Source organism: Cannabis sativa, chromosome 5 (assembly GCF_029168945.1).
Source record: "Cannabis sativa cultivar Pink pepper isolate KNU-18-1 chromosome 5, ASM2916894v1, whole genome shotgun sequence".
Lineage (NCBI taxonomy): Eukaryota > Viridiplantae > Streptophyta > Magnoliopsida > Rosales > Cannabaceae > Cannabis > Cannabis sativa.
Window position 1 is genome coordinate 28,042,683 of NC_083605.1, and position 14,797 is coordinate 28,057,479.

The 14,797-nt window shown below is 32.6% G+C and overlaps 1 protein-coding gene across 1 annotated transcript; it reads right to left on the reverse strand.

Annotated features, from left to right (window-relative positions):
• Nucleotides 1–10,526: 10,526 nt before the first annotated feature.
• On the reverse strand, nt 10,527–11,789 carry LOC115717808 (uncharacterized). The gene is made up of 2 exons (XM_030646780.2): nt 11,306–11,789; nt 10,527–11,221 (listed from the first exon to the last, which is right to left on the reverse strand). The coding sequence occupies exons 1-2, from the start codon at nt 11,787–11,789 to the stop codon at nt 10,527–10,529; spliced, it is 1,179 nt and encodes a 392-aa protein (XP_030502640.2).
• Nucleotides 11,790–14,797: the final 3,008 nt, after the last annotated feature.

The window sequence follows — 14,797 nt, forward strand, 5'->3', positions numbered from 1 at the left end:
AATCTAAAACTTAAATAATTTCAAATTTAGATTTAATTAAATATCAAAAATTAAGTTGTAACCACTTAATTTGAAAAATATTCCATTTTAAGTTAATATTTGAAAAGATATTAACTTAAAAAATATCTTAAGAATCTTAATAACCAATGCCTAAAATTCCTCAACTTAATTTTGAAATTTGAAATTCAAAAGATATTCAGATTTAAGTTGGTTAGTTGTAGATAACTAAATATCAACTTAAATAAGAATATTTAATGAAAAATTTAAATTAAGTTCCAGAAAGAATCTAGATGGTTATAATTCTATATTTAATTAAATACAAGAAAATACATATAGTTTAGCTTAGAATAAAGAATTCTTTAAACTATAATTTTCTTAAATTAATTTCAAAATAAATGAAATTAATTATGTTGCTAATCAATTTTATTAGGTTAAACTAGTGTAATTAACCTAGTACAGTTGTTCAAATCAGGCAAATGGGCCTTCATAATTGGGGTGGTTCATGTGAGGGGGTGCTGGGTTCAGTATGTCGTACCCACTTCTATGGCTCCCAACTCTCACACAAGGCCCAAAAGAGAGGAATTTAACCTTAATAAGAACAATTGTTATTAATTGAATAAGCCCAATAACTAAATGGGCCTAAATAAATTCTATCAAGAACTATGATAATTTATTTTAGCAACAATAACCTACATGTATCTATAATCAAATTAAACACATAGGCTCACACAGGCACACTTTGGATGGGTCCTATCATGTTGCTAGGTCATACACAGATGAAAGAAGATTGTAATTATACCTGTTACAAATTATTAACTTGACCAAGGGAGCCATCAGATCATTAGATCTGGCAAAAAGTAACCATGGCTATTTGCAATCAAGTAATAATAGGTTTTGAAAACTTACAAACAAGCTAAAACACATACTCCTGCAACAAGGTTAGCTGGATAGTTGGATGTAGGATTTATTTAATTTTAAATTAAATATTTAATTTCGAAAATAATTAATTAAATAATAAAAAAAATTTCGAAAATTTAAAAAAAATTTGAAAAATTCGAAATTTTTTAAAAAAATTTAAATTTAAAATTAAACCTACAATTTTTTGAAAAATTAGGTTTCAACCAACCTAAATATCATTTCAAAAATTTGCTAACTACTTTTAAATTTTAAATGTTATTTTATAAATAAAAATTAAATAAAAAATTAGAAAAGATAAATAAATATCTTTTTCAAATTTTAAATGTAATTTAAATAAATAAAATAACAAAATTTAAAAAAATTAGCAAAATATCTTATATCATTTAAAAATTACATGATTATAAATATCTTATTTTTAAATTTAAAATAAGATAAGATATAATCAAATTTTAAAATAAGATAGATTTTTAAGCAAGAAGATAGATACTAATTCTATTCAAATTCAAATTACACTAATATCTTGAATTAAATTTAAAAAATATTAAATTAATTCAAAATGATAATTAGAATTGAATTAGGAATAGTAATAGTATAAATACAAAAATATACAAAAAATTGGAAGTTAATTCCATGAAAAAGCATGAAAAATCGAAGAAAAACGAAAAAATTGTGAACTGTACGGACAGATTTGCGATCGCAGGAAAATATCAGCACAGCCCCGATTTTTTCAAATCTTCAAAAAATCATAACTAATTCAAATAAAATCCAAATTAAGTTCTTTAAAAGGCTAACTTGCTTAATTTTTTCCATACTATCCAATATAAATAATTCCAGAGATAAAATCGCAATTATTTTTCACGAAAATTTACAAACATCAATCAATCATCAAATAACACTCAATACAACATGATACCATCCAAAAAACATACAAACAATCGTTTTAAAGTCCAAATTTCTTGCAAGTAAATCAATTACCATGGCTCTGATACTAGTTGTTGGAAATTATTTTACCAGGATCTTAGATCTACTCACAAGTATGTTTATTAACATCCTAAATATGAACTTTCTAAAACGATAAATTAAACACATATAAAGTTTAAGAAACCTTACATTGGGTGCAGCGGAATATAATGACTCCTTCTGTTCAGATATCTAGCCCTTGATTCCTTTCTGTAGCAGAGCATTATCAATATCTGAACCTGGATCTCTTTCTCTGAATCTTTGATGCTGAAACTCCTTTGCTGATGATCTTTCTTCACGATCTTCCTCACTATGATTGAGGTATCACTTGATGTGTGTGGGCACTACTCTAATCACTAAGGATTTCGAAATTCAAAGGAAGAAGAAAGAAGAAGTGGTAGCTAAAGATAGGGAGAGAGAAGGCTCAGTTTTTCTGATTCAGAAAGTGTCAGAAGAAAAGTCTCTTTTTCCTGAAGCCTTCACTATCTATTTATAGCATTCCACTAGGGTTAGATTTGAATTATATGGCATTAAAATAATGAAAAAATCAACTTAAAATACACACATAGGTGGCCGACCATACACTTAAAGGATTGGGCCTTGCTTTTTGCAGTTTTGCAATTTTAACACCTTTTGTATCTGATTTTCTCAAAAATGCCAATTTCCTAATTCAACCATTTAAATGCCAATTCTAACTATTTAATAACTATAAATAATTATTAAATAATATTGTCATTTATCATATTTATTAATTGAACCATACAAAGTATCATAATTAACAAATATGCCCCTATAAACTCTTTCTTTACAATTTCGCCCTTACTTAGTGAAAAATTCACAAATAGACATAGTCTAGTTTGAGAATTATAATTGATTAATCAAAACCAATTACATGAGTCTTACAAGCAATATTATCTCAACTAGTGGGGGGACCATGGGTCTATATAACCGAGCTTCCAATAAGTAGATCAAGAATTTAGCACTAAAATTCACTAACTTATTAATTCTTCGTTGAATCCACGCATAGAACTTAGAATTGCACTCTCAGTATATAGAATGCTCTATATGTTCCACCATATAGACACATCATTAGCTATCCATTGTTATAATCCTAATGTGATCAATGATCCTCTATATGAATGATCTACACAGTAAAGGGATTAAATTACCGTAACACCCTACTATGTATTTTATCCTTAAAACACTTGACCCCGTATAAATGATATTTCAGCTTATGTGAAATGAGATCTCCACCATTTATTTTCGTTTGGTCAAGCTCGAAGGTGATCATCCTTTGCTTACTATTCGCCAGATAGAAGCTATAGATTCCATGTTTATGCTAGCGCTCCCACTCAATTGCACTATCGTGTTCCCAAAATGTACGTATCACCCTGACCTAAAAGTAAGCTTAACTAACAAATCAAAGAACACAATCCTATATAATTTCCAAGGTTTTCAACAAACTGATACAGTGTCCCGGTAGGCGAGAGTCAAAGTATCATTTATTGAATAGAGTTGTCAGCTCATCTAAAATAGAAACCATTCTAGCAACCTTTTATTCGATCAAAATAAGAATCCAACGTTGTCCCGGTAGGCGAGAGTCAAGGTTATTCTTATTTTATGAGCTTCCACCATTGTTTCATGTTTCATAAGTTTATCTCTAAGTAGTCACCGTAGGGGAGAGTCTAATATAGACGAAAACTTACAAAACACTTATCAAATGAAATCTTACGGTGTTAAATGCGTTCAACGAATAACCATCCATAGGGGGACGAAGTCTAGCGTCTCGAGGTTATATTGAAAACATTTAACTTTTGTAAGACCAACAATGGAGATCGAATATCTTAATAATAATCAAGCTCATTATTTAAAGTGAGTTGTATTTTTGATTCTCTTTATTTAATTTATTTATTTTAAATATATATTTATTTAAAATTTCCAATTTAGAATGAAAAATTCTAAATATAAATTTTAATTTAATATTTATAAATTTTACTTAGATGGATATGAAAATAACATGAATTATTTCCATCTTAGTAATAATTTCCAATAAATATTTAGAAAAATATTCAATTTAAGTTGTTACAAAATTAATTTAAATTAATTTACAACTCAAATTTTATTTTCTATAAATATATATTGCATTTCGAAAAATTAAAGTATTTAAGAATACAATTTTCGAAAAATGCATGTTAAAATAAAAAATTAATCCTGGAAAAATTATTCTAATTTAATGTTGGCCCAAAATTAATTAATAAAATTAATTTACAACAAAAAATATAATTTTCCTATTTAATTAAATATATAAGAAAAATTTCATATATTTAAGTATGATGATGAAAATCAACTTAAATATTAATTTTCTATTTAATTAAATACATTAGAAAAATACTTCAAGCAAAAATATCATCTATCTAGATTTTCCTTTGACTAATTAATTCAATTTCTAATAATATACTTTAATTCAATTTATTTTAAATTAATCAATAAATGAAAAAATCATTGATTTAAGTTGATCCAAGAATTAATTAAAATAAATAATTAATTTACAACTTAATCTATTTTTCAAGATAAAATTCAAAATTCTAGCATTTAAGAAATGCAATTTCGAAAATTGATTAATAAAATAAAGAAAAAATATATTTTGAAAATTATTTAAATTTAGTTGAAAAAATAAATTTCAACTAAAAATAATTTTCTATTTAATTAAATGTCATGAAAAAGAAATATTTAAGTATGATGATAAAAATCAACTTAGATATTTAATTTTCAAATTAATTAAATGTATTAAATTCAAGAAATAAATAATTAAGTGTAGAGAAGGCTTAATTATTAATCTCTAGTTTAATACTAGGAAAAATATACTTATTAAAATTGTACCAAAATTAATTATTTAAATAATTAATTTTACAAAGTATAATTTTCCTATTTAAATATTAGAAATAATAAGTAGTCTAGAAATTACTATCTAGAAAATATCTTATTTGACTAAGTATCTTGTCAAAAAATTTGAAAAATATCTAATTTAAGTTATATAGAAAAAATCTAAAACTTAAATAATTTCAAATTTAGATTTAATTAAATATCAAAAATTAAGTTGTAACCACTTAATTTGAAAAATATTCCATTTTAAGTTAATATTTGAAAAGATATTAACTTAAAAAATATCTTAAGAATCTTAATAACCAATGCCTAAAATTCCTCAACTTAATTTTGAAATTTGAAATTCAAAAGATATTCAGATTTAAGTTGGTTAGTTGTAGATAACTAAATATCAACTTAAATAAGAATATTTAATGAAAAATTTAAATTAAGTTCCAGAAAGAATCTAGATGGTTATAATTCTATATTTAATTAAATACAAGAAAATACATATAGTTTAGCTTAGAATAAAGAATTCTTTAAACTATAATTTTCTTAAATTAATTTCAAAATAAATGAAATTAATTATGTTGCTAATCAATTTTATTAGGTTAAACTAGTGTAATTAACCTAGTACAGTTGTTCAAATCAGGCAAATGGGCCTTCATAATTGGGGTGGTTCATGTGAGGGGGTGCTGGGTTCAGTATGTCGTACCCACTTCTATGGCTCCCAACTCTCACACAAGGCCCAAAAGAGAGGAATTTAACCTTAATAAGAACAACTGTTATTAATTGAATAAGCCCAATAACTAAATGGGCCTAAATAAATTCTATCAAGAACTATGATAATTTATTTTAGCAACAATAACCTACATGTATCTATAATCAAATTAAACACATAGGCTCACACAGGCACACTTTGGATGGGTCCTATCATGTTGCTAGGTCATACACAGATGAAAGAAGATTGTAATTATACCTGTTACAAATTATTAACTTGACCAAGGGAGCCATCAGATCATTAGATCTCGCAAAAAGTAACCATGGCTATTTGCAATCAAGTAATAATAGGTTTTGAAAACTTACAAACAAGCTAAAACACATACTCCTGCAACAAGGTTAGCTGGATAGTTGGATGTAGGATTTATTTAATTTTAAATTAAATATTTAATTTCGAAAATAATTAATTAAATAATAAAAAAAATTTCGAAAAATTTAAAAAAATTTGAAAAATTCGAAATTTTTTAAAAAAATTTAAATTTAAAATTAAACCTACAATTTTTTGAAAAATTAGGTTTCAACCAACCTAAATATCATTTCAAAAATTTGCTAACTACTTTTAAATTTTAAATGTTATTTTATAAATAAAAATTAAATAAAAAATTAGAAAAGATAAATAAATATCTTTTTCAAATTTTAAATGTAATTTAAATAAATAAAATAACAAAATTTAAAAAAATTAGCAAAATATCTTATATCATTTAAAAATTACATGATTATAAATATCTTATTTTTAAATTTAAAATAAGATAAGATATAATCAAATTTTAAAATAAGATAGATTTTTAAGCAAGAAGATAGATACTAATTCTATTCAAATTCAAATTACACTAATATCTTGAATTAAATTTAAAAAATATTAAATTAATTCAAAATGATAATTAGAATTGAATTAGGAATAGTAATAGTATAAATACAAAACTATACAAAAAATTGGAAGTTAATTCCATGAAAAAGCATGAAAAATCGAAGAAAAACGAAAAAATTGTGAACTGTACGGACAGATTTGCGATCGCAGGAAAATATCAGCACAGCCCCGATTTTTTCAAATCTTCAAAAAATCATAACTAATTCAAATAAAATCCAAATTAAGTTCTGTAAAAGGCTAACTTGCTTAATTTTTTCCATACTATCCAATAAAAATAATTCCAGAGATAAAATCGCAATTATTTTTCACGAAAATTTACAAACATCAATCAATCATCAAATAACACTCAATACAACATGATACCATCCAAAAAACATACAAACAATCGTTTTAAAGTCCAAATTTCTTGCAAGTAAATCAATTACCATGGCTCTGATACCAGTTGTTGGAAATTATTTTACCAGGATCTTAGATCTACTCACAAGTATGTTTATTAACATCCTAAATATGAACTTTCTAAAACGATAAATTAAACACATATAAAGTTTAAGAAACCTTACATTGGGTGCAGCGGAATATAATGACTCCTTCCGTTCAGATATCTAGCCCTTGATTCCTTTCTGTAGCAGAGCATTATCAATATCTGAACCTGGATCTCTTTCTCTGAATCTTTGATGCTGAAACTCCTTTGCTGATGATCTTTCTTCACGATCTTCCTCACTATGATTGAGGTATCACTTGATGTGTGTGGGCACTACTCTAATCACTAAGGATTTCGAAATTCAAAGGAAGAAGAAAGAAGAAGTGGTAGCTAAAGATAGGGAGAGAGAAGGCTCAGTTTTTCTGATTCAGAAAGTGTCAGAAGAAAAGTCTCTTTTTCCTGAAGCCTTCACTATCTATTTATAGCATTCCACTAGGGTTAGATTTGAATTATATGGCATTAAAATAATGAAAAAATCAACTTAAAATACACACATAGGTGGCCGACCATACACTTAAAGGATTGGGCCTTGCTTTTTGCAGTTTTGCAATTTTAACACCTTTTGTATCTGATTTTCTCAAAAATGCCAATTTCCTAATTCAACCATTTAAATGCCAATTCTAACTATTTAATAACTATAAATAATTATTAAATAATATTGTCATTTATCATATTTATTAATTGAACCATACAAAGTATCATAATTAACAAATATGCCCCTATAAACTCTTTCTTTACAATTTCGCCCTTACTTAGTGAAAAATTCACAAATAGACATAGTCTAGTTTGAGAATTATAATTGATTAATCAAAATCAATTACATGAGTCTTACAAGCAATATTATCTCAACTAGTGGGGGTACCATGGGTCTATATAACCGAGCTTCCAATAAGTAGATCAAGAATTTAGCACTAAAATTCACTAACTTATTAATTCTTCGTTGAATCCACGCATAGAACTTAGAATTGCACTCTCAGTATATAGAATGCTCTATATGTTCCACCATATAGACACATCATTAGCTATCCATTGTTATAATCCTAATGTGATCAAATCAATTACAACATGATACCATCCAAAACATCAAACAATTATTTTAAGTCCAAATTTCTTGCAAGCAAATCAATTACCATGGCTCTGAGGCCAGTTGTTGGAAATTATTTTACCAGGATCTTAGATCTACTCACAAGTATGTTGATTAACACCCTAAATATGAACTTTCTAAAACGATGAAATAAACACATATAAAGTTTAGTAAACCTTACATTGGGTGCAGCGGAATAATATGACTCCTTCCGTTCAGATCTGTAACCCTTGTATCCTTTCTGTCGCAGAGTATTATCAAGATCTGAACCTGGATCTTTTTCTCTCCTTCTTTAGTGCTGAAACTCCTTCTTGCTGAAAGTCTTTCTTCACGATCTTCCTCACTATGATTGAGGTATCACTTGCTGTGTGTGGGCACTACTCTAATCACTAAGTATTTCGAAATCTTAAGGAAGAAGAGAGAGAGGGAGTGGGCGGCTAGATATAGAGAGAGAAGGCTCAGGTTTTTCTGAATGAAAAGTGTAATTTTCCTGAAGCCTTCACTATCTATTTATAGCATTCCACTAGGGTTAGGTTTGAATTATTTGGCATTAAAATAATGAAAATATCAGAGGATAATTCCTATAAAGGTGGCCAGCCATGGCAGTATGGATTTGGGCCTCACTTTTTGCAATTTTGCAGTTTTATCTTTTCTGCATCTCATTTTCTCAAAAATGCCAATTTTCTAATTCAACCATTTAAATGCCAAATTTAACTATTTAGTAACTATAAATAATTATTAAATAATATTGTCATTTATCATATTTATTAATTGAACCATACAAAGTATCATAATTAACAAATATGCCCCTAAAACTCTTTCTTTACAATTTCGCCCTTACTTAGTGAAAAATTCACAAATAGACTTAGTCTAATTTAAGAATTATAATTGATTAATCAAAACCAATTATATGAGTCTTACAAGCAATACTATCTCAACTAGTGGGGGGACCATGGGTCTATATAACCGAGCTTCCAATAAGCAGATCAAGAATTTATAACCTAAATTCACTGACTTATTAATTCTTCGTTGAATCCACGGATAGAACTTAGAATTGCACTCTCAGTATATATAATGCTCTATATGTTCCACCATATAGACACATCATTAGTTATCCATTGTTATAATCCTAATTTGATCAATGATCCTCTATATGAATGATCTACACTGTAAAGGGATTAGATTACCGTTACACCCTACAATGTATTTAATCCTTAAAACACTTAACCCCGTATAAATGATATTTCAGCTTATGTGAAATGAGTACTCCACCATATATTTTCGTTTGGTCAAGCTCGAAGGAGATCATCCTTTACTTACTATTTGCCACATAGAAGCTATAGATTCCATGTTTATGTTAGCGCTCCCACTCAATTGCACTACCGTGTTCCCGAAATGTACGTATCACCCTGACCCAAAAGTAGGCTTAACTAACAAATCAAAGAACACGAATAGCCTCTTGAGATTGAGCCTAATCATAACAGGATTAAGATCATTTGATCTAGGATCAACTAGGCAATATTTACTTGAATAGATATTACGGTAAGTTTAATAAATCTAAGTCAAAGTTCAATATCGGTCCCTTCCGATGCATACTCCATGCATCCAACCTGACCTTTACTTTAACCAATGCTCTGGAAAGAACATAGCATTTCTCCAAATGCAAGTAAACTATGTTGTAGATTATCATATCAGTAAAACCCTGTGTCTGATAAATCTAGAAAACTTTATTCACATAGTCATGTTTACTTTCCAAAGTGTTGACAACACAATAAACAGGATCAAGTATGTGAAAAGGGTTTCAGATGAATTCATAGATTATGTACATATAATCATGAAATAAATCATGTGAACCATGCAACATTAAATGTTATTTCTGATCTATATTAATAAGTAAATCTGATTATATTGAAATGAGTTTTATTTAGGGCATAAAACCCAACAATCCTCATGTGACCAGGCAAAAATGTCTAGGTTCGCTCTCAGAAATGTTTTCAATGCTGATTTTACTTCGAGCAACAAATCTTTTCTAATTTTAAGCTTTCTGGCCGGAATATATGGGTCGATCTCAATCTCTTCCAGTTCTTCCACTGGTCCAACATTGTTGCTTGGGTCCCCAAGTCGAGGATCCACATCTTCATCCGCGCCTTGGGAAGTTCCCTATTTAGAAATGTTTTTCTCCTTGTCCGAACTCTTGCTAGAGGATACTTCGTTTTTAGCCTTGGCTATGGCAAGGTTATAACATTCCCAAGCAAATTGCTGGTTTCCTCTTATCTCAAATTGCTGGTTTCCTCTTAGATACCCTACCCCACTCTTTGTTGGGAACTTAAGGCATGAATTAAATATCGGTGTAATAGCCTTTAAGTCATACAAAGCTGGTCGACCTAACATGACGTTAAAGGTTGATGGAACGTCCAATACCAAAAATTGTGCCATTATAATTATGCTCGTCGGAGCTTGCCCAACAGTGAGGGGTAAGCGAATTTTCCCTAGAGGTGCGACTCCTTGGCCGGAGAAACCATACACGGGCTAGAGACAGGGGTTAAATCTTTAAGCTAGAGCCCCATCTTTTCTTACGTTGTCTTGAATAAGATGTTGGAAGAGGCTCCATTGTCTATCATGGTTTGGGCCACCATCTTGTTGGCTATTTGGACTTCCACGACTAGCGGGTCGTTGTGCGAAAATCTGATCTTGACAGAATCTTCATCTTTAAATGTTATGGTGGGCTCCCCTGCTCGTGGGATCTTTGGCTTCCTTTCTTCTATGGCTAGGACTACGTCTTCTTGCTCATGTTGTACAGTTCGGGCATATCTCTCTCGGGCTTTTCTTGAATCTTCAGCTATGTGCGGACCTCCAATAATGACTTGTAGATGTCCATCTACTGGTGGTTGTAGCAAGTCTTGGTTGTTATCGCTCCTCCGATTCTGATCGACCTTGACATACTTCTGCACATGCAAATTATTTTTCCTTATCAGGAATTTGATTTCCCGCTTCAGATTGTTGCATTCATTGGTGTCATGGCCATAATCCTTATAAAAACGACAAAACTTGGTCATATCTCTCTTGCTGACATATTTCTTCATGGGTGGGAGCTTCTTGTACGGGGCTAATGACTGAGTAGCCATGTACACACTTTCTATATCTTCTGTCAGGACGGTAAATGTAGTATACTTGGAAGGATTCTCCCTGGGAACTTGTTCGGTCTTGCCAGTGAACTTTCCCTTTTTCCCATTCCCTTGCCTATTGTTGTTGCTAGACTGTTTACCACCTGTGCTTGAATTGCTTGGGTGATGGGGGAGCTGGACGGATGTCCCAATAGAAGGAGCTTTTGACTGGCTAGGTTTTTATTCACCCTCTGCTCGCTGAATGGCTTCTTCAAGCTTAATAAAACCTTCTGCGCAGTCAAGAAAGTCACACTTCAAATCTACTGGTCCATTCTTCCATATGTCCTTCCAAGGTTCACCAAGGACTTCAATGCCCCCCAGTATCGTGGACAACTTTCCGTCTTCGGTAACTCTTGCAACCTTAGTCGCCTCTGTCATGAGTCTGCTGATGTAGGCTCGGAGAGGTTCTCCTGGTCTTTGTTTCACTTTGACCAGATATCCTAGGTGCAACGGAAGTTGGCAAGAGGAGGAGAATTGTGCATGGAACTCTGAGGAGAAAGCCTTCCGTGAGTTGAACTTTCTAGGCACCAACTTGAAATACCATTGTTGGGCGGCTTCTGAGAGGGTGGCACGAAAAAATCTGCAACATACATCTCCTTGTACTCCTTCCAGGTCCATTTGCATCTCAAAATACTTTATGTGGGATAAGGGATCTTCCTTCCCAGCATACATCTTCCAGGTTGGCATCTTAAACTTGTTGGGAAATTCCAGGATATTAATCTCGGGGGAGAATGGGGTTCCACGTCCTCGGTCCCTCGAGATCGTTGTTCCTCTGACCGCCCAGGCCTTGGAACATATTTTTTTAGTTCATCCAACTGTGCCTGCATATCCGGACTAACTTGTTTGGCCTCTTGGCCGATCAAAGTTGCATCAACATCTCTTGGAGCGGGATTTTCAGCGCAGTTTTCGGCTGAACGATTGGTGCGTCATGCTGGTCATCCACCCTTTTCCTTCTGTTCAGATCATCACAGAGATCATGAACTGTCCCCAAACGATTAAATACAGAAACACACCCGCCTGTCTAAGGGACTGGTGGTTTGGCCCATGAGCTGGCCACCACCATTAACCTAGTTCGAATTTTTAGGTATCACCTCTCCTGAAAAATTGCTAGACAAGGTTTGCCCGCCTACCGCTTGGCCCACAGGTGGGACCTGTGACCGGGGATTGGACGACTGACCGTTTATAGTCTGTGAGGTGTTTACCGCTGGATCTTCGTCTGTCTCGCCCAGGGGATGATGGTCGCAGGTTGTTGCCTAGCAGCCTGGTAAGCTGTCCGTATCAACACGGTGGCCTGCTGGGTTCGGTCGTCAATGGCTGTTTGCTGAGCCCTTAAAGTTTCCATCTCCTTGTCTTTCCATTCAGCGAACATGCGCTTCTGCTCTTTAAATGTGAGATTCACCGCAGCACGGAGTTCCGCCTGATTATGATGTAGGGTGTTGGTATGACCCTACATGACTCCAAGAGCAGCATGGAGGTTCTGGATTTCAGTGTCATCTCCAATGGTTGTTTAAACATTGGTAGCGGGTGGAGCGACTGTGTTAGGAATGCCCTGGTTGGCTGCTGAACTGGTATTCCCAGTCTCTTGCACACCAGGCGTGATTTCAACCACAGGAGTCGTCACACGGCGACCTACAGTTGATGGTTGTCCAGGATTCGTGGCTGGTGGAACCCTTGTGTTCCCTGGGTTCTACAATGCAGGATCCACTGTTTGTGGATTCGCCGGATCAACCACGCCTCTGCGAGTCTGTACCACCATTGTATTTGCGATGAGATTTGAGATAAAGAGCGATCCTTGAGTTCAACTCTCAATGAAAGCACCAAAATGTTGACCTCACTTTTATCCAACGACAATGAGTCTAATTTCTTAACGACAAATAGTTTAATATGAGTGTAATATAATAAAGCAAATAAAGGCACGAGATTTTTATAGAGGTTCAGCCCCGAGCAGTTTGGTAATAGCCTAATCCTCGTAGTTTGTATTGTTTTAAGAACAAGGAAAATGGTTCCTTTTCTTAGAGCTCTTACAATAATATCTCTGAATCTAAATTCTTAGACAAGTTTTTCGACCATTTGCCCAATGAGTATGAATCACTATTTATAGGGCTTTAAGCTTGGGAGGAAAGTATTTCCCTTCTGATTACAATTGATATAAGCGGAAAGATTGCATATTTAATACAAAATACCCTGATCAAGGTATTCAGACAACTTGCCATATCTCTATGATCTGATCCCAAAGTTATAGGAATTTCTTCGATGACTCATGATGCGAAAGCGAAATTTGCTAAGTGTTGGCATGCTATGCAGATTGCTCGCTGCCCGTGTGGAGAGGACTTCGTCCGAGCGAATGTATGTGGTGCCCTGTTCGGCATATTTCTCACGAGCAGATGTCACCATAGTGTGATGCCACATTAGAGTGCGAAAATTGGGATAACAGTTCCCTAAATAAAACCCATTTCAATATAATCAGATTTACTAATTAATAAAGATTAGATTTCACATTTTATGTTGCATGGTTCGCATGATTTATTTCATGATTATACTTAATGTATAAATTCTATTAAGTCCAGAATATATGTATTTGTTCATGATTATAGTGTCGTCAACACAGTGGAATATAATCATGATTATATGTTCAAAAGTTTAATTCCATGATTTATCAATTCACTAGATTTAGACTGGCATGATAATCTGCGATAGGTATACTTACACCTTGGATAAGTGTTATGTCCTTTCCAGGGCATTAGCAAAGTTTACCAGTATCGGATGTAAGGAGTATACATTGGAAGGGACTGATATTGATCTTAGATAAGATATCCTAAACTTACCGTTATATCTTTCTAAGTCAATATCAATGGTTGATCTTAGGTCCATGGATCTTAATCCTGACATTATTACGTTCGATCTCAAGAGTGTTATTTGTGTTCTTTGATTTGTTAGTGTTGCCCCTGATTTTGCCCAAAATACGTAGACCAACTGGATGATGACACGTAGGTGGAAAGGGTTTAGCGTTTGTATAAATCGGCTAAGTCTCCTTACGCACAGGATTCCCTTAGTCATGCCTCCCGGAGAAGGCATGTAAGTCTCGCATGCCCCCGGAGAGCAAGGCCACAACAAAGCACCTCCGGGAGGTGTCAGACCCTATCTGAACAGTCATCTCGCATTTAATGCCGCATGGGAGGAGGCGTATTGAAACTGCCATACGTAATAAAGTCTGACAGCACAACCCCCACTCTGCACCTACTAGGCTATGACCAATAAAGTCTAGTGACGGCTACTCTGTGAAGAATCACATCAATCAAAAAGGATGAAGGACTGCACTCATAAAATCCCTACAGAACCTAGGGATTAGACCACGCATTACCTATGATATATTCATTGGGAATGTGTGACTTTACTGATAGTTACAGAAATACATGTACCTTAATTCTAGGGATCACCCCACAAAAACACTATAAATACCCCCAAAAACTCATTAAAGAGGGGTCGAGAATTCTGGGTTTCATAAGAACTAGAAGGGTAGAAAAATCCACCAAGAACATTCTCTGCAATAAATACTATCATAAATACACACACTCGTCGACTAAGGCTCATTAACGCCCCAACCACTTAAAAATCTCTCTCTTAATTCCTTATAGCTCTCTAAATTATTATTATTATATTGGTTGCCGAAAACCTCGGTC